Raw genomic sequence first — 25,572 nt, forward strand, 5'->3', positions numbered from 1 at the left:
TGAAAAATACAGGGCCACCCTTTTATGGACGCTATTTCTTATTGTTCCGCCACTTTAATATTCTTCTGATCTTCTGAACTCATAATAGAAAGTAATCAGTAGAAAATTGTCCACAGGATAGTCCTAATAATGACTCGGTTACATCGATAACAATTAATTCTTTCGTTTTTGCTGCGGTGGCTGGTATGACTTTAGTTACGGCGTACCTGAGAAGAATGATCGTCAAAATCATCAGAGCTACTCTATGATTTGAAATTACTAAGGTCTAAATCAGATTCATTGTCTTCAGATTTGTTCAAAATGTGGTTTGCAATCTGACCTGAAGACTTTAAAGTTGAAGTGTTTTTTAATGAGCGCTGAGAATAATTTCCAGGAACACCATACTAAGTAATAGCAGCCATTATTATGGCGTATTGAAGTCCGTTTTTTTAACTCCAATGCTTTACAGTTTTTTAAACTCTGAAAGCTACACCAACAGCAATAATTTCTAACTGTATCTGGCTAATATCCAGATCATTAAATCCGGGTTGAAAAATACAGCACCTCAAATAGAGGTTGTACAGTAGTCACTTTTGTTTCCCCTGTCTGCCTGTCTCATCCCTTGTTTCATTTAATTAAGTTCAGAGGAAGTACTCCCTATGTTATAGTTTAAGAAGGTGTGCGAACTCCTCAAAGGAAAGTTGTTATTCGCAATCAGCCAGAACAGAGGAGGTTTGGTGCACTCTTTGGCCTCTGCTGCCGTTGGATTCCCTAAAAGAGAGGCAAAGCTGCTGCAAGTAAGTCCCTGTCATATTGAACCTTTTGATAGACTGGAGACTTTTGATAGACTTTGATTTAGACTAGGGAGGTCTCGCATCACCTCTCGCCATTTCTTGTAGAGTCTCAATGAAGAGCTGGACAATCCTGAGATAAACCTTATCTTCGCAATTGCTAGTGGCTCACCCTCCGCTCTCAAAACTGCTGAGGTTGGTAATGGATGTAGTTATGTTCTTGGAATGGTTTTAGGTGTCTGCAAAGTTAGTTTTCAGACATCATGAAATTATCAGTTTGTTATTATCATCAGTTGAATTATTAGTTTGCTCAGAAATGATAGTTGCGGTGAAAAATATTGGAAAACCCTTGTGCTCATTTTTTACAATTTTAAATAATATAAACCCGTAAAACTCAAATTTGTCTTTAAATTCCAGCTTTTCTCCATCGTTGATGGCGTTGCTAGGTCAGACCAGAAAAACAAACAAGAGAAATCATAACTATGCAAATTGAACTCGGACAAATTACAAAAATGGAATTGCCATTTGCATCACAATCATGATCTACCAACATACGAGTTGTATCAATTTTTTCGCGATGCCGCACTAATAAAATTTATTATTAAGTCGAAGGAAGTGAAGATATTTGAAAACTTAAAAATAAATGAGACATTTCTGGTCAAACATCCTGTGCAAAAAGTAATCTGATTGGTTTACGCTGTTATTTCGAAACTGCCTTTGTAAACAAAGCTATGTGAATGCCAGAATTCCAGCCGCTAGGGATTTTGACACACCCTACGCAATGCTGGAAAATCGGACGTTAGGGTTCAAAGGGTTAATTCTACAGGCGGGCCAGACGTTATTGATTTTATGACAGAGGCTGCGGGCCGGATGAAAATTGACCCTGGGCCACATTTGGCCCGCCGGCTGGACTTTGGACATGTTTGATCTATACAATATACCAAATATCTATACAATATACTCCATATATATACAATATACTCCATATATATAATAAAATATACACAATATCCATACAATATACACAATATCTATAGAAAATACTCAATATACATGTAGATGCAATACACACGATATATATATATACAATATCTATACAATATACTCAATATACATACAATATACACAAAAGACAATAAAACTCGGATAACTTGCCCTGGGATAGCTCGAACATATGGTTAACTCGAACGGATTTGTTTGGTTCGTTCCCACGTAATGATAAATTGCTTTAGATAACTCGACCTTAACTTCGTTAACTTTAACAGTTTTTGCCCAACGGCTACCGAGATGGTTGTTATCACTTTAAATTATCACTTTATTCTAAGCCATAGAGATAAACATCAACCTTTAGTAGTTCTTAGGTGTCATTATTACCATTATCGGCAAAATATTTTTTGTTAAAGGTTGACTTGCCACAAAATTCACATTACAGTTATTTGGTATCAAAAGATTCACCATGTCTTACTCTGTTATGTTGTAGGTGCCAAATATGTGGAAATGTGATTACAAGCTCTTAAAAGCTCAAAAACGAAAAGCGGCCGTAGATTGGAATCTCTTTATTTCTCTGACGTAGTCATGAAATTTATTTATTGTCTTGTCACATGATGTTCTCATGTGAATGGAAAAGCCAATAAAAAGCTCAATATAAAACTTATCGTAACACTAGTTTATGACAAACACGTCGGGTTTTACCGAAGACCCCGTATCAAACATGGATGCTCGCTACTTTACAGTTTTGTTTCAGTTTGGTCTAATCGACAAGTCGTAATCTGATCATGTGACCCAATACTTCACAAATAATTTTTGCAGCACTTTTCGATTATCACAGGTGACCAACAGGCTCGTCATGATTATCAGACAATGATATGTACTCCTTCGAGGTAAGGCTAAAAAATTATACGAATTTTTACGGTAAGTTATAAGATATCACTGCTAAAAGTGACAGCATTACGATGACGATAAAACAGACGCGTAAGAACAATAGACATGGTTTTATTGAATGCGTAAAGTATAGGTATTTGTGAAAATATTTCGACGAATAAGGTTGCATGAAAGTGTAAACAGAAACCATCTCCCACAACTACGTCACATTTGAGCCGTTTTGGAAAGAGAATCCAAACTACGGCGGTCTCGTGTGGCTGCGATTAACTGTTCGTTTTTTAGCTTTCAAGAGCTTGTAATCACATTCCCACATGTTTTGCACCTACAACACAACAGAGTAAGACATGGTGAATTAGAGCGTTATTAGAGTTATTAGAGCGTTCAAGTTATCAGGACAGTCATAAGTGCACGTATTTATCAGTAGATACATGTACATATACAAACTATATATCAATCAAAAGCATAGATTGCTTGTTGCCAGTTAAAGGGTCTCTCGTGTGAAGTTTTAAATATTTTTAATCGGAAAGTATAGATATTTTTCCATCACTTGAGATTTGTTTGTTGCTTTAGGTGATGTGACTGCCAGGACGTTTTCAGATTAAAATTGGCAAAACTTGATCGCGGTTAAAACGCTCAAAAAAAATACATACGTATTTTTCTACCGAGCGTTTTAACCAAGATCAATTTTGCAGTAAGTTAGTTATTACAAAACTGCTTTACTATTAAAAACCCATTATCAATTTTGCCGATATTACTTTAAAGTTATCCAAATTTTACTTCGCTTTTCTTGCATTCGGAGGGCTTATCGCTAAGCGGATGTTTGTTAAAATTTAATTTTTGCAAACTTTTAGAAAAGTCGTTAATGAAAATATTTGCCGATGTTGGTAATAACGAGGCATAAGAACTCCTAAAAGTCGATGTTTATCTCTATGGCTTGGAATAAAGTGATATTCTAAAGCGATAGTAACAACCGTCTCGGTAGCCGTTTGGCAAAAAACTGTTCGAGTTAACGGAGTTTCGGTCGAGTTATCTAAAGCCATTTATCATTGCGTGGGAACGGACCAAGCAAATCCATTCGAGTTAACCATGTGTTCGATATATCCGAGGGCGATTTATCCAAGTTTCACTGTATCTACAATATAGGACTATATACTGCAGTACTACCTCGTAGCTAGTTTATGTTAGTCTCTGGTTACATGAGTCTGGTGACAAAAGAAAAGGGGTTCAACATAACGTAGTCAGAGTTGAAATATATGTTAGTTAATGAATCAATTTATATTTTTGGCAGTAGTTGTATATTATGATGCATCATATATCGATGGCTGGGGTGTGACTACCAACGTAATACATACTGTACGTAGATGGAGTAGCCTGTGGGTCAAATGTCACTGAGAGTGGCTTGTTGATGATAACTCCGTGTTTATGGATACATGTAGGGCTAAATTCATGATTATCTTAATTGATTACATGATAATTGGGTCACATAGAGTCTGTTGACAGTAAGCTTTAATCTTTTTAGTTAGTTTTTAGGCTATGATAACCAAATGTTTGCCTTATTGCAAATACTTTGACTATTTCATTCTGTTCATTAGTGGGACATTAATATAATATACATCAATAGAATAGACATTAACAGAATAGACATTAATCGAATAGACATTAATAGAATATACATCAATAGAATAGACACCAATAGAATAGACATCAATAGAATAGACATTAATAGAATAGACATTAATAGAATATACATTAATAGAATAGACATCAATAGAATAGACATCAATAGAATAGACATTAATAGAATAGACATCAATAGAATAGACATTAACAGAATAGACATTAATAGAATAGACATTAACATAATAGACATTAATAGAATAGACATTAATAGAATAGACATCAATAGAATAGACATTAATAGAATAGACATTAATAGAATAGACATCAATAGAATAGACATTAACAGAATAGACATTAATAGAATAGACATTAGTAGAATAGACATTAATAAAATAGACATTAATAGAATAGACATCAATAGAATAGACATTAACGGAATAGACATTAATAGAATAGACATTAATAGAATAGACATTAATAGAATAGACATTAATAGAATAGACATCAATAGAATAGACACCAATAAAATATACATCAATAGAATAGACATTAACAGAATAGACATTAACAGAATAGACATTAACAGAATAGACATTAACAGAATAGACATTAATAGAATAGACATTAACAGAATAGACATTAATAGAATAGACATTAATAGAATAGACATTAGTAGAATAGACATCAATAGAATAGACATCAATAGAATAGACACCAATAGAATATACATCAATAGAATAGACATTAACATAATAGACATTAATAGAATAGACATTAATAGAATAGACATTAATAGAATAGACATTAATAGAATAGACATCAATAGAATAGACATTAACAGAATAGACATTAATAGAATAGACATTAGTAGAATAGACATTAATAGAATAGACATTAATAGAATAGACATCAATAGAATAGACATTAACAGAATAGACATTAATAGAATAGACATTAACATAATAGACATTAATAGAATAGACATTAATAGAATAGACATCAATAGAATAGACATTAATAGAATAGACATTAATAGAATAGACATCAATAGAATAGACATTAACAGAATAGACATTAATAGAATAGACATTAGTAGAATAGACATTAATAGAATAGACATTAATAGAATAGACATCAATAGAATAGACATTAACGGAATAGACATTAATAGAATAGACATTAATAGAATAGACATTAATAGAATAGACATCAATAGAATAGACACCAATAAAATATACATCAATAGAATAGACATTAACAGAATAGACATTAACAGAATAGACATTAATAGAATAGACATTAACAGAATAGACATTAATAGAATAGACATTAATAGAATAGACATTAGTAGAATAGACATCAATAGAATAGACATCAATAGAATAGACACCAATAGAATATACATCAATAGAATAGACATTAACATAATAGACATTAATAGAATAGACATTAATAGAATAGACATTAATAGAATAGACATTAATAGAATATACATTAATAGAATAGACATTAATAGAATAGACATCAATAGAATAGACATTAATAGAATAGACATCAATAGAATAGACATCAATAGAATAGACATTAATAGAATAGACATCAATAGAATAGACATCAATAGAATAGACATCAATAGAATAGACATTAATAGAATAGACATCAATAGAATAGACATTAACAGAATAGACATTAATAGAATAGACATTAACAGAATAGACATTAATAGAATAGACATTAATAGGATAGACATTAATAGAATAGACATCAATAGAATAGACATCAATAGAATAGACACCAATAGAATATACATCAATAGAATAGACATTAACAGAATAGACATTAATAGAATAGACATTAACAGAATATACATCAATAGAATAGACATTAACAGAATAGACATTAATAGAATAGACATTAACAGAATAGACATTAATAGAATAGACATTAATAGAATAGACATTAATAGAATAGACATTAATGGAATAGACATTCATAGAATGTTAATAAAATAATTACTGTGTCAAACAGATATTGCTAAAGTAAGATGTAGACGATAACTGAAGGTTACGGAGTAATCATAAGATATGTAACACGTGTTTCATTTTCATAACCGATCACCTTCTCATCAAACAAATTTCTGTTTTACTAATGATTTGCACATAAGCATAGATTTTCTTGAGATTTGTCATTTGTTTTTTGACAAATTAAACATGGTATGGTTTGGCAAATGGCAATTCATTACACCGTGATTTAGGTCAGCTTTTCAGTTCACTGTTAAATTGAATCAAATAATCTAAGTTTTGTTTTGTCAAATTATCCTCAATTCCGTAAATTATTTATGATGTCACTGTTTAGTCATGTTGTCTTTAGAAGGCTAAGGCTCTCAATCGCCTGCCTTATTGGAGCTCCCAGCTTCTTCAGAAGATGTTCAATTTCAAGGATACCACACAAATCTGCGCTAGCCTCAGCTCCATTCCTGCTGATAATGTAGTTACTGAACTCGCCTGCAGCAAAACTGGATCATACGTATTGGAAAGCGTGTTCACATCTACAAATGTTGATCAGTCTTTCAAGCTCAGCTTTTTACGATCACTCCTGGTAAGTGTATAGATTTATCCCAGATGTCTTAGTACAAGATTTGGAGAAGAGCTCATCTTGTACTTGCAATGTTTGTAAAAGAGGTGTGTTGGAAAAGGAGGCAACTCCTAAAGAGTATGGTGTAAGGCTTTTCATAATATTTAACAGGTAATGTGTCGGTAGTGGTTTAGTTACATTTGCAAACACGATATGCCAGCATAACAACTATCTGATAAAACAATGCAAACTTTCCTGGAGCGAGGAAAGTTAACCAGTCATTACAGGTTGATTGTTTGCTTCGTGTCTTCATAAATCACACAAGTGTTAAGTACCTTCTGAAACAGCCAATCCTAAAAGGGAGCCTTTCATCAAGCTCTTTAGAGGATAGAAAGGTTCATATTAGTCTCATGTACAAAACTTAACAATTCATTCCATTTCTACTGTCCTATTCGTATGCAGTACGTCGAGGGTCTGGGTTGTTTACCTTTCATAAAGCTGATGTATGTTACAGAACTATCTGTCTATAATGATCACGGACAAAGTAGGAAGCAGAGTGTTTGACTCTGCCTGGCCTGTCATGACAATTCCTCTCAAGAAGGAGGTTATGGAAGCACTGAAAAATTCAGTAGCCGCAATCATGCGTAAGTTCTAGCTACTCATTGTTTGTGCATTTTAAAGATTTCTGTTGTTTTATAAGTCAGAGACAAGTACTAACAAGTAGTTTCCTAAACATAAATTACTTGTAGGTATCATATAACTAAACTCCCTGCTGTTTAGATTACAAGTGTCAGAACAAACTCATACCTTGAGTAGTTCGTCATGTGCAATGGAACGTTATAGTAAAGAGAAGATAACTTCTATATAACTGTGTACAGTGGAACCTCCACTTACTAAAAACTCTACATTCGAAATGTTCAAGTTACAAAATGTCTTTTGGTAGAAATTTTCGAGGATTTACAAAAACTATTTCTAGATTGAATTGAATTTTTGGAATGGGGAATACTATTGTGAATGATGGTCCAAACCCTGGTTGGTCAGTTGCACGGCCAGACCTCTTTACTGGGTAAAGAACTTGTATGAATGTTTTTTGCAGGTTCTCAGACTGGCAAATTTGTGGCTCGTAACATAATGCTGCAGGACTACATTCATAGCAGAGACACCTGGAACTCTTGGGTCATTGCAGAAAATCAGAAGAGATCCATGAAGTATGGCAAAAATACTAAAAAAATTTCCAAGGATTCAAGGTCGGAAAATCTAAAAGTGGTGCAAAAAGGTTTGAAGTTTTCTAGCCCTAAGCAGAAACTTGTGAAGGATGGTGGGGCTTCAAAATTGCCTTTCTCTGAAATAAAAAAGAAAAAGCTAGCAAGCAAGACTGAGGATGAACCAACCGAGCATAAGATTAAAAAAAAAGTGGTTCAAGCAACTGAACTTAAAGTTAAAAAGAAAAAATCAATCGACACCGCCGAGGTTGAACCAACAGAGCCCAAAATTAAAAAGAAAAAATCAATCGACACCACCGAGGTTGAACTCACAGAGCCCAAAATTAAAAAGAAAAAAGCAATCAACATCGCCGAGGTTGAACCAACAGAGCCGAAAATTAAAAAGAAAAAAGTCGCTAGCAAGGAGAAATCCATGTCTGTTGGAATAGAAAAGAAGAAACTAGGAACACAAAGCCCCGCATCCAAAAAGAAAAAAAAGCAACGAATGGTTAATGACATCACTAACTCTAGCTTCTAGAAAAAAGTAACTCTTAGCAATGAAATTGGTTTTACAAGTCTCAAAGTTTTTAGGTCCCCACTTCTTCACAGATCTCCGCTACTGTTTTGGGAGCGTTTCATGTGTACTATACATGTAATTATTTTGTATTGATATTAAGAAGTAAATTTTAATCACCTTAGGGGTTATTTGGCATGGTAAGCTCTTTTAACGGACGTTGTAAACTCTCTGTTGTGGGAGGGCTTTTAAACATTTATGTCGAGCAGTTTAAACTTCAGGAACTGTTGCATCTCAGCCGCATTCACCTGTGTTGCAGTATTGTATATCGTACAATAATAAACTTGCTTTGCAATTGCCTGCCGCAAAATTGTTTTTATATGAAACAACAACATTCATGCTCCAAATTTAGCAAAACGCAATGTACATGAATATTTGTCTGTCCTTTGAGTTACAGCACATTTAAATGCGGTCAAGTCTGTATGTTTGCTGTTACCCATGCATTAATTCATAGAATCCTACATAACAAAATAATAGCTTAAATTCGTCCTCATATTTCCATATCAGCCTAAGATTTTTTTTGTATTCTATTAAACCTGAAAAGTTAATCGATATTAAATTTTACTGAGTTTCAAGATATAAATAAAGGTTGCAATGTCTCGGGACACCAAGATGAAGCTACACTGAGTATAGGTGAACACTACTAACAGTGCATATCATTTTGCACTGCTGTCAGCGCTGCAACAATGACAGTAGAGCGCACACATCTAATTATCTTGCTAAATGATAAGTTTATCAATAGACCACCTGCCTATATAAATGTACAGCATTGGTTGAAAATTTGTTAGAACTCATTTTCGGGAGAACGTAAGAAGGCATAAGGAGGATGTGCATTGGTCCTGGACTAATAACTCGCACAACTCATTCTAGCGCGAAAGCTATGCATACGTTTAGTGTAATCCATAGTATGTATAGCACTAGTAAGCTCATTTTGAAATATTTTTATTCTTCAACTTGTTTATTTTGGCTAGTTTATTGATCTAGTCACACAGGACATGTGTCGCTACTTAGGAAAGAAAAGCTTTTGCTAATAACATTTCGTTTAGACCAATAGTCAACTAGTAAACGGCAAACCAAGTGTTATATGAAAGGTCCTAAATGTACATCGTGCGTGTTTATTGTCAAAAAATCATTGAATATATTCATGTTTTTTACATTTTGAAAATTGATAGCTCGTTAAGGATCTTCTAATGTTTTTTGTTTGTAATTTGCGAGGTTTAAAAGCTCGTGGCAGTTTGTGAACTCCTCAGATAATCTTGTGATGTTAACCTTTACATTTGTATCTCTAAGACATGCGTTATTGACAATTAGCACCCTGGCACTCCCTTATGCTGTAACAGTTTGTCAGGTGTAAATAAGGCACAGAGAATAAGTATATGTACAATTATTCTAAAACGAACGAAGGTTGACGAATAGTATGGGTGGTAGCGTGCCGGGCAGTTCACCCGCTTGTTGCAGGATTGATCCCTGGACCATGCAAGCATTTTTCTCAACCAAGCTCTTATTATATTAAAGAATAGTAATCTGTTAAATATGTCACATGACTTTAGTTATTACTCCTAGACTATTTCACTCACAGTCCTTTTGGGAAGTTATTATTGTGAATGCCTGCAAGAATAATAATTTATGTACTTTAAAATAGTTCATACTTTTTCCACTTGAAATTAATCGTATGTGATATGAAACATCGTTGTTGCGACAAACTATCAAGTGACACAGCTGATTCAAAACATTTAAATTTTGTATCAGTAACCAAATTTATAATAAACATCCATTTGGGTGTTGCCTTCACACCAGTAGTGCAGAGCCAAATCTGAACAGCTGGTCACAGTATTATGATTATAGTTTCTTTGGGCATTAGAGGTAATGTGCCCAACAATAGCAGCCCTATATACCAAGTCATGAACGCTCCCAGGCTAGATATATTTGTTAATAATAAATGTGGCTCAAAGTTTACATATATAAATTTGTGTCAAAGCTGGAAAGTTTTCCAATTATTAAAAAACCTTGGATTAAAAGTGTAGCCAATTTTTTATAGTCGTGTGACCATCTTAAAGCTTCACATTGAATTTGTAGTCAGCATGTCTACGTATTTGATTTTGGGAGGAGACTAATTATGGGACAGGTACTCCAGCACCAGTCTGCAAATGAGAGATTGAAATTTTGGTTTTTTATACAAGGGGGCCACAAGTGCCAATTATATGTTGTTCAATGAGTGGTTTGATGTCAATGAAAACTCCAAAGTAATTTATATGATTTACTCTAGAAAGATATACTTTACCTATGGTGATTTATTGTAGGTAATTCTTACTATCTATCAAGGCTCGGAGGTACTCACAATTAATAATGTTAAGTTTATATGAAACCCTTCAGCAGAAGTTTGTAAATTGTTGGGGTCTGTTTGCTGTTGAACAACACTAATAAATGGATAAGCAGGGTTCTGTAGCAGAGAACCATCCGAAAAGAGTTTTATGTTGCTGCGACTTATTCAGTGGAAAATTCATTAATGAGTGATAAAAAGTTTAAAAACTGCATCGACCCATCTGCACCACCCTTGATGAGATCCAACAAGGCAAGCAGCGGTTATATAGAAATTGCATTCCCTTGGTTACAAGTATAGCTGAGATCGTTATTGCTTGCGATGGATTAAAAAGGATAGAGGGGCCCGCTTTTAATCCGCGTAACTTTAAAGCTAGCAAATGTACTTGGGCAGAGCTGTATACTGTAGTTTCGTGAAACTATACGAAACTGCTTGGGAACTATCTTTCTAGTATAAAACTAGTCGCCAAAGTTGAAGGCCTTTTTTCCGGTCGGCTTTCAGTTTTTATTACTTACTTATTGAAAGTTATTTTTTTATCGTAGAGCTCGTATGGCAACGGCATCAGCGACATTAAGTTGTGTATGATAACGTTTAACATTGAATATTAACCTGGGTTAAATTCGTATACACCAGGCCTACTCGTTGATAAAAGTAAGTAACAATATCCAACATTAATGCGTTTGAAGCCAGTTTACTCGCTCGGCGTTTCTACAAAGAAGGTTGTGTACAAGCGTATGTGGTACAAACTCTGTCGATCAGTAACGTAAATTTAAATGTGTGCGTTTCAATTGTCTGCTACATAATTATTAGATACCGGAAATATCATTTGCATCAAGTAGGCCTAGTATCCGAATTTTTTACAATGTAATTAAAAATATAAATTAGATATTTAACTTTAAACACGACACACCACACTCTCTAAAAATTAAATTCAGGCAGTTTCTTTGTGCTACCACGTTTTGTAAAAGAGACATATCATTCAAACATCCCTTAATGTTCATAGAGATAGACTTATATATATATATATATATATATATATATATATATATATATATATATATATATATAATAAAGTCTGTAGTTGATTGACTTCAAGATGTTTATTTAATTGGTAAACTAATTACAGTCGAAACACTAATGTCAGCACGTGCTAGAATAACGTCCGTGAACCAAAGCCAAGTCACCACATCACTTCCGGTCAAGTTAAAAACTAAAAACAAAAACACACAACTCCAATATTGGTAACACAACTAAGTATAACTATTTTGTTCAGTCCATTACATCTCCCTTTTCTCTTTGTGATCTATTCTTCTCTCCAGCTCGTCACCATCTAAAATCATAATCCTTATGCCAGATTGGTTTCTTATGAACTCGCATTGGTTTAGCCTCATGTGACTCGCCTGCAGGCATGGCAGGTACAGTTGGAGCCGCTTGCTCAATATTACAGTTCATGGCTGAAGTATCTTCTGGTTCAAAATTTGTGAGTAAGTCATTGGGATTGTCACTAGAGTTTGAAGGTGTATCAGTGATACTGTCTCTCACTCCTAACCCTGTGATAGATCTAGTAGGTTTGTCTTTCACCTGTGACTCACGCAGATCTTTGCGATTACGTCTTAACTTAAATGCCCCAGCATCAATCTCATAAGACCTTTCACCCAGGATTTTGGCAATCACCCCTGGTCTCCACCTCCCTTGAGCAGCCTTGTAATAGACCTGTTGGCCTGGTTTGAGCACTGTCTTCAGTGGGCCGGCATGCGAGTCATGGTAATGTTTGTTGGAACTTTTTATAGCACCTAACTTTTCTCTTATGTGTTCCAAAGAATAACCAGTAACTTGATATCGGTCTCTACATACCGGGAGACTGTCTCTTATATATCTGCCCTGCAAAAGCTCAGCCGGGGAGGGTAGACTACTGGCTATAGGGGTATTTCGTAGAGTGGTCAAGCCGGTTAGCCAGCTTGATCCATCTTCTATACATTTCTTCATCATACCTTTCACTGTCCCAATGGCCCGCTCCACCTGACCATTCCCCGAAGGGTGGAGTGGTGAACTTGTATTATGTACTATACCAAGCAAAGAACAGAACCGCTTGAACTCTTGCGAAGAAAACTGAGGACCATTGTCCGACACTATTGACTCAGGCTGGCCAAAATCAGAGAACACTTCACGTAAACACTCAATCACCACAGCACTACCAGTACCAGAGCCTAGCTGTTTCACCACAGGCCATTTTGTAAGATAATCGACCATCATGAGATACGATTTCCCTCCTATTGCAAACAAGTCAACTCCTAATGTCTGAAATGGATAAGCAGGAATAGCAAACGGAATCAATGGTTCCTTTCTTTCATTTCTCTCAACAGACATGCATGGTTCACAAGAACGACATTTCTCTTCCAGCCGATGACGAAGGCCAGGCCAAAAAACTGAATTTGAGGCACGTTGGAGAGTCTTAGTCACCCCTTGGTGGGCACAATGTAATGTATCAACAACTTCACTTTGTAAGGACACTGGTACAACTAGTCGTCTACCATAAAATACTACATCATTCACAATACTTAGGCTATGTCGTAAATTGAAATATCGGAGAGCTCTCGATGCACATGATTTCTTATGACTAGGCCATCCCTCCTGAATATATCTCATGACTACCTGAAGCTCTTCATCAGCTAATGTAGCTTTCTGATATTTGGTCATGACATCAGCGCTACGGATGACTACTGAACAAACTGACAACAGAGGATCTGACCCCAGGTCATCCTCTTGGCTCATTTTTGCTGGACAGGATCGTGAGAGGGTATCTGCTAACACCATCTCTGAACCTGGACAGTATTTGAGTGCAATTGGATACGGCAGCAACTCAAGTCTCATAGCTGCAAGTCGAGGAGACAGTTCATTAATCGGTTTGTTCATCAAGCCTAGAAGTGGAAGATGGTCTGTCTCCACCTCAATAGTTTTTTGCCCAAGACAATAATATTTGAAGCGCTTGCAAGCAAAGAGAGATGCTAACAACTCCTTCTCTATTTGACTATAGCGGCTCTGACAATCTGTCAGCGCTTTGGCTGCGAATTCTATAGGGCGGCCGTCTTGAAGAATGACAGCTCCGAGACTACTCTTAGAGCTGTCCGCTGAAAGATAGACAGGTTTTTCAGGATCATATAGCTTAAGAGTTGGGGCTTCTACTATCAGGTTACGAATGGTTTCAAAAGCCTCAGATTGAGCAGGTCCCCAATAGAATTGAACATTTTTCTTCATTACTTCTCGCAGAGGTAGTGTGTGGTCGGCGAGGTTGGGAATAAATTTAGCTAGATATGTCACAAATCCCAGGAACCGCTGAACTGCCTTCTTGTCCTGAGGTTGAACCATATGCTGTATGGCTTCTACTTTTGAGTGGCACGGGGCAATGCCTTTACCCGAAAGCTCATGTCCTAGGTAACCAACTGATTGTTTCGCAAACACCACTTTGGCTGGATTTAGAGTAAGACCAACCTGTTTGAAACGATCCAACACTTTCCTAAGACGAATATCATGTTCTTCACGAGTGGCAGCATGAATTAAAACATCATCAATGTACACCTCAACACCTTGAAGATCTTCAACTGCATCAGCCATCCTCTGATGAAAAATCTCAGGGGCATTACATATGCCCATTGGTAATCGTTTATAACGAAACTTACCATACGGTGTGAGGAAGCTAGTAAGCATGCTTGACGTCTCTGTCAAGGGAATTTGGTGGAAAGATTGATTTGCATCGAGGGTGGTGAAATACTTAGAGCCAGACACTTTGGAAAATATCTCAGTAGTGGTAGGTATTGCACACTGAGCACGAATAAGATTTTGGTTCAAATTGTGGGGGTCCAGGCACAAGCGGACATCACCGTTGGGTTTGTTAACTATTACTAGAGGAGACATCCACTGTGAGGGGTTTGTGTCTCTTACTATCACACCAAGCTTAACCAACTTATCCAGCTCCCGCTTCAGGGGTTTCCTCAATTTATGCGGTACTAACCTGGATGGTACAGTTTTTGGCTCAGCAGTAGATTTGAGCTCTAACTCTACTGGCTTTCCAAACCTACCAAGTCCTGAAAAAACTATATCATACTCAGCTATAAGTTGCGACAGCTCTGCTGGCATCTCAAGACTATTTGATGTAACCTGATTTACTTTGCTGCCTTTTACTCTGATCAATTGTAACTCATCAATTGCAGGGGCCCCAATCAGAGTTTCATTATCATCATCTGTTACATAAAATTTTACCACGCTTTCTTTCCCACTTGGATCTACCACGGGTAGCTTTACCCTTCCTATGACAGATATATGGCTCCCACCATACCCTGTCAGTTTAGCCTTAGTACGAGTCACACGAGTACATCCAATGCTAAGGAAAGTAGGCTTAGACATAGTACTAACAGCTGCAGCTGTATCTATTCTTGCATTAATAGTTTTACCTTGTATAGTAATTGGAATGACATACCTATCATTTAGACAAGTGGTGTTGCTGACTGCCTGAACATGGAAATAATCATCATCTCCAGAATTAGAGGCCTGGTCATGTTCAAGAGAAATGCTACACTGGTTATAGCCTCTATCCGATTTAGCATGACCTGATTCACATACTCTTTCAAAATGACCCATCCTGCGGCAGTTTTTGCAACGCTTACCATAGGCAGGGCAACGACCACGCACATGACTGCTCCCACAATATCGACAACTATCAATCATTTGACCAGACTTTCGACCACTTGTCCTAGTTTCTACTGATTTTGATTGATGCTGATACTTAGCTGGTGGTGATGTCTTTGGCCTAGTGCTGCGTACTGCCATCACCATGTGGTCGTCCTGCTCCGCTTTCTGATTGGCTAATATTATCTCCTTTGTTCTTAGTTGCTGCTGTATCTGTTGGAGTGTGATATTTGCATTCAGTTGCAATTCACGACTCAGGTCTTTGTCTCTCATGCCTGCTAAAATGCGAGTCCGTATCATATCATCTCTGTGATTTTGGTCCCAGCCAGTGCATTTTGCTGCCATTTCATGCAGGCTACGAATAAACTGATCATTTGACTCCTCTGGAGCTTGCATACGAGAGCCAAAAAGCACTGCATAATGCAGATGATTATCTCTAGGATTGAAATATGTATCAAAAGCTTCCACAGTTCGATCAAATAGGGTTTCATCGGCATCCTCCGCAGGTATATTGTTGTCTTCATCTGCTTCCTGTGGAGGTCGAACTTGTAGGTGTGGAATGATAGACTCAGCCTCCTCACCCATACAATATATTAGCATGTCAACTTGTTGCTGTGCAGGCTTTTCTGATAAACCTGAAGCACTACGATATCGTAAGAACCTGCGCTTGTACTCAGGCCAGGCCTTTTGTGTATTTGAAAAATCTAGTCCCTTCGGTATTTCAAGTCCACCTGGCATCTTGTAGTCTGGAAGTAATTTGTCTGGAGATTGTTTGAATGCAAATCTCAACACTTCAATCGATCACTGTGCACCGGCAGCTTTCAATAGTAGCGATAGGAACCAAATTAACTACAGGATTGTCCAATAGTATATTATACAATCTAATGTCATTGACATTAGATCCTGCCTACGACGCCATAATAAAGTCTGTAGTTGATTGACTTCAAGATGTTTATTTAATTGGTAAACTAATTACAGTCGAAACACTAATGTCAGCACGTGCTAGAATAACGTCCGTGAACCAAAGCCAAGTCACCACATCACTTCCGGTCAAGTTAAAAACTAAAAACAAAAACACACAACTCCAATATTGGTAACACAACTAAGTATAACTATTTTGTTCAGTCCATTACAATATATATATATATATACTGTTAATTACATACTGTTAATTATATACTATATATATATATATATATATATATATATATACTGTCATTTATGTAGTCTCCCCAAGAATAGATGTTGTATTTGAGCGCTATATCTCTTGTATTATAGCTGATGTTTGAATTTAAATGTTATTATTGTGGATTTGCAATGAAAAAAGTAGTAAAAGAACCTCTGTGTCATATTGTGTAATTAAGATTCTTCTGGCTCACCCATGCTTTAGTATCAAAATATCAAGTATTTTTTCTTGTGTCAGGGTTGGAAAGTTTGAAATTTTGAAAGACGCAGAAAGCAGCAATCACGCTAGGATTGAATTCGCGGAGATTGTTACGCTAAAACCAGAGCGTGATAAACTGCCCAGTTAGGAATGCATCAGCATTGGAAGCTCTGACAGGTCAGCGTGTCAGACTGCGGAGATAGGGCTGCATCTGTGTTGGAAGCCTTGCTACAACAGCGCGTTACTTGTCAAAACAATTTATAAGTAAAACAATTTATAAGTAAATTGTTTGACAGGTAACACCAGCATAGGAAACTTGAAAAAACTATGAGAAACCGCAACCTCTCCCCGCTGATACAAACAGTGTAATAAATGATGTATTACCCCTCTGCTCCCATGTATCAAGCATAGTAGCCGTCTAATCATTACGGCTGATGAAGAGAGACATTAACAAGCTTGGTGTATGTATGACCATATATGATGTCACCACTACATATGAAGGAGAGCAATACATCACAAGAAGTACCAAAGGTTATTCTACAGAGCAAACAACTTTGCAGAGGGACAAGCACAAGCAAGGACATACATACATCGAACTGTCGACCAGTCATAAACGAACCGAATATTTACAACACTTTTGTAGGTATAGCTTATAACATCATTTATTATATAGATATATTATTATAGATAGTATGATTTTGTAAAATCATAATATAACTATGCATGAATTTTTAGAGGTTTTGAAAAACAGAATTGATGTAATGGATATAGAATAGCATGAAATATGAATATATCTTTTGCTTTATGGAAGATAAATAATTAGAACTGTCTCAGGATGAGTATTATAGCAAAATCCAATTTTTATAAATCAGCTATTGTCGGTTTTCAAGTTATGGCCAATCTTGTACAAATTATTGACTTAGTTTAATTCACTGGCGTATCGCATCGTCATGGAACCCCATAAAATGTCAACTGTCAAGGCGTCAGATATCAAATGTCAGAAAGGAATGCTGGCTGACATCGAAGACACTAGAAATAAACATTACGAAAATGTTGTAAGGATCCAGTGACATTTGACACTAATCCGAGAATAAGTATATAAGGAGAAGCTGGCAGCGAGCCAGAGACAGAAACTGGCAGCGAGCCAGATAAAGAGAGAGGATCTGGCAGCGAGCCAGATCGCAACTGGTAGCGAGCCAAGAAAGCAGCTAGAAGCTGGCAGTGAGCCAAGCAGCAAAAGAGGGCGCATAGAGAGGCTAATATAAGCTATAGGAGCCTGCAGCGGACAGCCTGCAGAGGATCAACCCATTGAGGAGGAAACATACAGCAGATACAATTTACCCAAAGAGGCGGTAAGCCAGAAAACTACAAAGCCCTGAAAAAATAGAATTCGTTCAGCCCCCTGCCAGCAGAAGGAGCCGTCATCACACGCCTCATCACTACACGCATCGCAGACATACATAATTATTGAACCTAAAAAGGCCATAACTAATAGAGCTAATTATACAAGTTATTTTTGCTCTGGCTAATGAATATTGAATGAATTACTATTATTTTTGATCTTCTGAAAGAAATAGAGTTTACAGATACTTAAAACAAATCACTGGTGTATTATTGTTAGTTATAGGATATTTGCCTACAGGCAGTAACTATTGTAGGCCTCGCAATCTCAATACTACTTGTGAACATTGATACTTGGGCTCATTATTGCAATAGCGTGTTACCTGTCAAAACAATTTCAAGGAGAACTATATTAGTGCCTATCTATTAATTGAGTTGTTTCAATTTCGCTTCATAGCGGCAGTCTGATTTTTGTGGGGCAGAAGTTCCACTTTGTCTGCGGTCAAAATTTGTCTTGAGAGAAATAAAACTCAAGGTCCAGAGGCTAACCATTACACATCGAACCACAGAACCATAATATTATTACACTCTAAGGAAACACACAAAAACAATAAATTTCATATTATTATTTAAATATTATTACTGCTAATAGATTTGTTTTGAAAAACATGAAATTTCTCCCTTGACACTTGTGCAAAATGTTGTCTTTTCTTACATTCAAGTTACCTGCAATTATAAAATTTTAGAAAAATTAAATGTTGACATTGCATTGCCATTTATCTTTTCTAATGGTTACAGGGATTGCTTTAGCATGTGGTCATCTGCAGGCAAAAGAGTAATGATGCGATACCTATCGCAAAGGTACTGCACCGTGCCTGTGCTCAACCAGGTCACCCATTCGCTACCCAAGTCAGTGAGGATTGTCGAAGTTGGTCCGCGCGATGGCCTTCAGAATGAAAAAGTACATGTAGCCACCGATGTTAAAATAGAAATGGTAAACCTTCTTTCAAACAGTGGCATTAAGGATATTGAAGTTACAAGCTTTGTCTCTCCAAAATGGATTCCACAGCTGAGCGACAGTTCCGAGGTCTGTGACAGGATTCAACGTAAGCCGGGCATTAACTATAGCGCATTAACTCCAAACATTCAAGGCTACAAGTCAGCTCAGAAAGCCAAAGTTAATCAGGTAGCCATATTCGCTGCCGCTAGCGAATCCTTCACCAAGAAAAATATTAACTGTAGTATTAAAGAGAGTCTAGAGAGATTTGAGCCGGTTTGCCGAGCAGCGAAGGAAGACAATGTACCAGTGAGAGGCTATGTGTCATGTATGATAGCCTGTCCCTATGAGGGAAAAGTCTCGTCAGCTAAGGTGGCACAGGTTGCAAGGTAGGCATCGGCAACATTGATCTATATAACACAGTGCGCTGCTATTATAAAGTTTAGTATGTTACTGCCAACTCTCATCTTCTGCTCTTCAAATCTGTTCTAACTTTTTAATGAGTTTTCCGTGCAATGCAAATAAGAGGATTCTTTTTAGCTTAAGTTCTTAGTTCGCTAGTGGTTCAATTTTTTATCTCATATTTATCATTGCTTTATGAAATGTTATGGGAATTACCAGCTTGGCATGCATCACTGCTCATAGCCTTGACAACCAGCTGAGTTGTTCAATGCCAATGCCCAAATATTACCACAAAAAATCACCACATCGGAGAAAAATATTTGTTTGCGCCTTTCCTCGTTTTATTAACACCTGCACTATATTTTTAATTGATACCCAAAATTTAAAGACTGAGTTTCTTGTCGCTATAAGAAATAATATAAGCCACAGCGCTACTTCATTGCAATAGAAACACAGCCGAGCCGCACTGTGACCAACAATTGTGGTACTGTTAGCTCTTCGTCTTTGCGAGAGACTCGCTTGAATTTTTATTCTTTGAAAGCAATTCGTGCCACAAAAGATTCACATAACTCGCTGCGCTCTAAGATATCTGCTATACGAAAGTGCTCCTAGCCTATCTTGTTATCTTCCTTTGTGTTCATTAAGTTTATTTAATATTTAACGTTGTTGTTGTAACTCATTGACCAATTATACTATTACGTGTTTTATTATTTGGTTTGGGCGCTTATGGTTTGAGTTGAACATCATGATGATTTTCTTTTGTAGGTCTTTGTATGAGATGGGATGCTGTGAGATCTCCTTAGGTGACACAATAGGTGTTGGAACGCCTTCAGAAATACAGCGAGTTATAGCTGAAGTGGCGAAGCATGTGCCCGTGGAAAAATTAGCTATACATTGCCATGATACATATGGGCAAGCTCTCGCTAATATATATGCTGCTTTACAGATGGGTGTGAGCATTGTAGATGCCAGCGTGGCTGGGTTAGGAGGTACGTTTCAGTTATTTGCATGGAACGTTGTAAATTATATATAATTCAAGGTAGGACTCTTGTCTCATGGAATGATAACTCCGTTATTCTAACTTTCCTTGTTTCAAGATGTGTTCTGTCAAATAAATCCTTATGGATATAATTTTTGCACATTCAAGTAAAGGTAAACTATTGTTTGATAAGATAATTAGGTATTCTTTGGAAACCTTTCTGATGAACGGAAGTTTCAACAGCAAATTAAAATTTTAGAAATTTTATATCTTGGCCAGGGGTTCCAACCTTTTTCATTCAGTTCCCCCTTTATGCTTTTTCATAACTAAGATTCCCTCCACACTTTTAACTCAAATGACTAAAAACAACCGATACAAATTATAATCTCATTTTATTTTACATATTTAAACATATAATAACAAAATTTAAATTGTTATACACCATACATACAACACACAACAATACATGACCTTCGGCGTGGCGGTGAATTCGTTTATGACTAGGCTAACTTACTATCCAATCGAAATCTGGATGGATGTGTTCACATATATCTGAGTTCTGACTAGTAGCTCATTATTATCAACTAGTGTTATAGATAAAACCGAAATGTTAAATGATGAAAGTAACGAAACCCAAACTCACACGGCACTGCAGGACATAAATTAAAAATTTATCAAATCAGACACCTCTCTCTTCTCTCCTTGTATATTTAAAATTCACCCTACGGGGAATTCCTTTCTGGTTGGAAACCCCTGGTCTAGGCCATCACATTTATTAAGTCTCACTGAAGGTCACTCCCATCGTTCTCTCTGGCTCATCTGATATGCGAGTAGGTTATCAGTATTTTGAGCTTTGGAACTTAAGATAGGCTGCCATGTCAGACTTAGCAAGTTGCTATCACTCATGGGACTCTGACTATGCTGGCTGAAACTCTCAGCTCTGTTGGGTGTGTACTTGTCACGCTGTTTCTATGGCATCTTGTTATTAGTTCTGTTAGCAATTCAAGCTCTACGCTGTTGACTCATGTTATACTTTGGGAAGAGCAAAAACAAAGCATGGCATTTAGTGACTTGTCAAATGTGAACCTTGCTAGCTACTCATACAAATGGACTGACATAAAATAGATGTACATCTTTTTATATGGTTTAATTGGTTATGAATTAGTTTATATATAATGTGGTTTGCCCAGCGGATAAAAGTAGTCTGTTTTAGTAGTTTATTCGCTGTTCTGAAGTAAAGTTTGGAGTCTCGAATGGTTAACTTGGCAGTCGCATTTAAAAGTTGTGACTTTTAAGAGGTATGCGACCAAACTAAAAATTCCATTTTGCTGGATTTTCTCCTTTCACAATTCAATCGTATTTGTGTTTATAAATCAACATTAGTTTTTGGCTGATCTTTCTTTTTCAGGTTGTCCTTACGCTGCCGGTGCGAGTGGCAACGTAGCTACTGAGGATGTAGTATACATGCTCAATGGCCTTGGTATCAAATGTGGGGTCGACTTGCAGCAGCTAACAAGTGTTGGAAAATACATCTGTAAGCATTTGGGTAGGCCTTCAGGATCCAAAGTCTCACAGGCTCTGAGTAGCTCGTTATAAATTCAGGGACATAGGTAATAAGTTAGCTATTTTAAATCTCTTTTAGCATTTGACTTCTGTGCAAGTTGTCTGTTGCCTATGGCAAGTTCATACCTTCAATTGCTGGTTAATAAAGAATTACTTCATTACGCAATCTTTTACATTGACTACACCACAGTGTACACCATATGTCAGCACTCGTATTTGTATTGTGAAGTTGTGTAGACTGAATCTCTGATGTATATTTTTTATGGATTTTATGAGTTTTGTTAATTTATTAGACCGACCTAATACAGATTTTTATCTGATGTCGTTGTTACCATACTAGGTAATAAAATATAAGAGAAATGAAGAATATGAAATTTATTTTGTATAAATTGTTATACTCTCAACTATACGATGGTAAACTAAATCAAGAAAGGCTTAGACTCGGCTATGAAGAGGAATTTAAGATGGCTAAGAGGCTCAGAAGAATTTAAGATGGAGACAGATGGAGACAAACTCATGGCAGACGACTGCTTGAAGTTGAGCTGAGGGGAGACCTGCTAAAATCCTTTCTGCTAACATCCTAAGCATCCTTTCTTGTAATTACATGCTTGAATCAGGGTTTATGAAGCAGCCAGTGAGGCCCAATATTTAGAGCAAATTAAAAACATGGGACTTATTTTAGAATAGTTATTGCTCTTTTGCAATAAAAGCTCCAATAAATATCAACCATTCACTCGGTAAAAATGTCAGATATTCCAAGAAGCTAGTTGGCGATGACTTGGAGTTGTTTGTTAATTGTAAACGGACAACTCTACGGCCACCGCACCCAAGCAAAGCGAGTTGTGGGACTCGGTATTGTGGACTAATTCCTGAAGCCTTTAAGTGGTGTACAGTGATATACGCACTACATACAAAGCTATTGTTTCTTGGCTATTCTCCAAAATGAATCTGCAAACATAGCTTTTTGAAATTCGTGTAGTTCATTGGTTCAGTGCACATTTGTTTGCAACTTATTAAAAAAGGAACCTGTCGTTTTGCAAATTCAGTGTAATTGAATATGTATAGCTGTTTGTTTGCCATCAACATGGGACATAGTTTTTAATGTTTAGCACACATCGGATTTGATAAGCAGCGATCACAAAACGTGATAACTGATGCATCAATAAAAGTAAAAGTTTGCGAGAGTGTGCATAATACGAATATTACTCATACGTTCATATTTTGTTATTAAGGTTTTCCTCAAAATAGGTATGGTCAAATCAATACTGTACATTAATTAAAGTTTCATTATAGATTCGAGAGATATACGAGGGATCGATAAAATTTTATAAATAATGCTCACTCCATAAGATTCGTATATCGAGTTGTGCGAGCATTGTTGACCAGACTTGCTTGCCGACATGTTACGTTAGAAGATATTCCAATTTCGGATTCTATTTTCATGAGTTTAAGATATGTGAATACATAGTGCTTCACAAGTCATTTGGACATTGCACAGACACTACCCAATTAAGCAACTCGATAGGCCTATGTTTAATGGATGAAAAATATACTTAACACAATAAGCACTAGGGTATGAAACATGAAATATAAAAGTGCAAGTATTGAAATGACCAATAGTTCTTCTGTAAAACTGTTTGGAAATTTGTTATTAGCATTAGTTATATGGATTGCACGAATTGCATGGGCACCATTAGACTTTTTAAACAATGTAGGCTTGTAAGCATAAAAGTATTTGTAGCTGACATGATTACTCTATTTAGTGCAGCCGAAAAAAAGTTCTGGCATTAAAGTTTACCATATGTGTGCACATATGTGTGTAGGGATTGGATGAGGTAGTAGTCATTGTTCACTACTTTTTCTCTTTCAATCCCTTCAGTTATTTATTTTTTTAGGCAGGTTTGCAAATTCAACGTGTGTTTTCTCATTTCAGAAATCAGTTTTAAAAGTTGGGCTGGATTTTGTTAGTTGTTTAGGTATTGTGGGTGTAGTGGAACTGGGCTGGCTATACTCTAAGTGTTGTCTTTCCTTGCTTATCTTATGTTACGTAGTTTTTTACTTTAACATCGGTGATCATTCTGGGCACAAGTTAACGCAATAAACTACGAACAAAACGGCAACTCTTCAATTCTACCTTTAGCCAAACGCAATAGTACTACATGGTGGCAGCGAGTTGGTTTGGTGATTCCCATGTCCAGTGATTTCTGTTGAACCAGAGAGCCAATTATTTAACTCAAGTGCTGAAGATATAGCAACTGACCAAACTGTTTTTGTGAGCTTTGAGTCGACCTGCAACATGTCAACAGTATATCAACCTGTCATACAACAGCCTGCTGCAATTGACTTACTGCAAGACAAGGAGAAAAGTTACAGGTCATTTGTGTCAAGCTGGAAAACGTTTTATATACTAACCGAGCTAAACAAATGGCCATATGAATACCAAGTGGCTATGCTAAAACATTGCATAGGCGTTGAAGCGGTTAAAATCATTGAAACAAGCCCACAGTATGAGGAAGATTCGTGTAAAGTGGACGATATTCTTGAAATCTTACACGTATACTGTGTCGGAGAACGTAATGTCATCCATGATCGGTATTTATTCAACTCTACGTCACAGACTGAAGGACAGTCATTTGAGGCATTTTATCTTGAGTTGCGTCAAAAGGCTCAGAAGTGCCAATTTGGTTATGTAGAATTAGACCTCATTCGCGACAGGATTGTTCCAGGCATCCGCAAAGACTGTACTAGGAAAAAGCTGATAGCCTTCGAGAATAATCTTACACTGGAAGAGGCCGTAAAAATCTGCAGATCACAAGAACTGGCTGCCAGGGCGATGAAATATATCAGCTCACAAGCACTCACCTCTGACTTGCCAACTAAGCCAGTCGAAGCTGTATCCCGGTCATCATGACGACAAAAACCAGCCCATGTAAGTAAACCAAGTGTTAGCAAGTCAGGCATATGTGGCTACTGTAGAGGAATAACACATCCAAGGTCTCAATGCCCAGCTTGGTCAGATAGGTGCAAGGAGTGCAACAAAGTTGGCCACTGGGGAAAGGCTTGCTGATCAGCGATCTATTCCAAGCGAGTCAACTTGGCTGAAACAGAGTCTGATGGCCCCGCAGAAGAAACTCTGTTTTGCGATGACCTCAAGATCGATAGTGTCCACAACCATCCAGGATGGTCAGCTACTATAGAAGTTGATAAGACACCAGTGAAATTCAAGCTTGATTCTGGCGCAGATGCTTCAGTTATGAAAATTACAGAACCCATGGTTCAGAG

At 36.7% G+C, this 25,572-nt stretch overlaps 3 protein-coding genes across 3 annotated transcripts in view; all 3 read left to right on the forward strand.

Moving 5' to 3' along the window:
* The window catches only part of LOC137393532 (nucleolar protein 9-like), a 36,735-nt gene extending 27,634 nt beyond the window's left edge, over window positions 1–9,101 (forward strand). Inside the window, exons 9-13 of the mRNA XM_068080118.1 lie at window positions 648–776; window positions 879–965; window positions 6,642–6,869; window positions 7,360–7,489; window positions 7,942–9,101. Coding sequence (XP_067936219.1) covers window positions 648–776; window positions 879–965; window positions 6,642–6,869; window positions 7,360–7,489; window positions 7,942–8,585 — 1,218 coding nt within the window. The 3' untranslated portion in view covers window positions 8,586–9,101. The remainder of the gene's footprint in view (window positions 1–647; window positions 777–878; window positions 966–6,641; window positions 6,870–7,359; window positions 7,490–7,941) is intronic.
* LOC137393043 (protein PF3D7_1417600-like) lies at window positions 996–6,283 on the forward strand. Its single transcript, XM_068079431.1, has 2 exons — window positions 996–1,016; window positions 4,244–6,283. Exons 1-2 carry the CDS (start codon window positions 996–998, stop codon window positions 6,281–6,283), a joined length of 2,061 nt encoding a protein of 686 aa, XP_067935532.1.
* Window positions 9,102–11,425: 2,324 nt separating the features above from the next.
* LOC137393308 (hydroxymethylglutaryl-CoA lyase, mitochondrial-like) lies at window positions 11,426–22,641 on the forward strand. Its single transcript, XM_068079798.1, has 4 exons — window positions 11,426–11,592; window positions 19,148–19,735; window positions 20,514–20,737; window positions 22,136–22,641. Exons 2-4 carry the CDS (start codon window positions 19,161–19,163, stop codon window positions 22,321–22,323), a joined length of 987 nt encoding a protein of 328 aa, XP_067935899.1. The 5' UTR covers window positions 11,426–11,592; window positions 19,148–19,160; the 3' UTR covers window positions 22,324–22,641.
* The last annotated feature ends 2,931 nt before the right edge of the window (window positions 22,642–25,572 follow it).

This window comes from Watersipora subatra, chromosome 4 (assembly GCF_963576615.1).
Source record: "Watersipora subatra chromosome 4, tzWatSuba1.1, whole genome shotgun sequence".
Taxonomy (NCBI): domain Eukaryota; kingdom Metazoa; phylum Bryozoa; class Gymnolaemata; order Cheilostomatida; family Watersiporidae; genus Watersipora; species Watersipora subatra.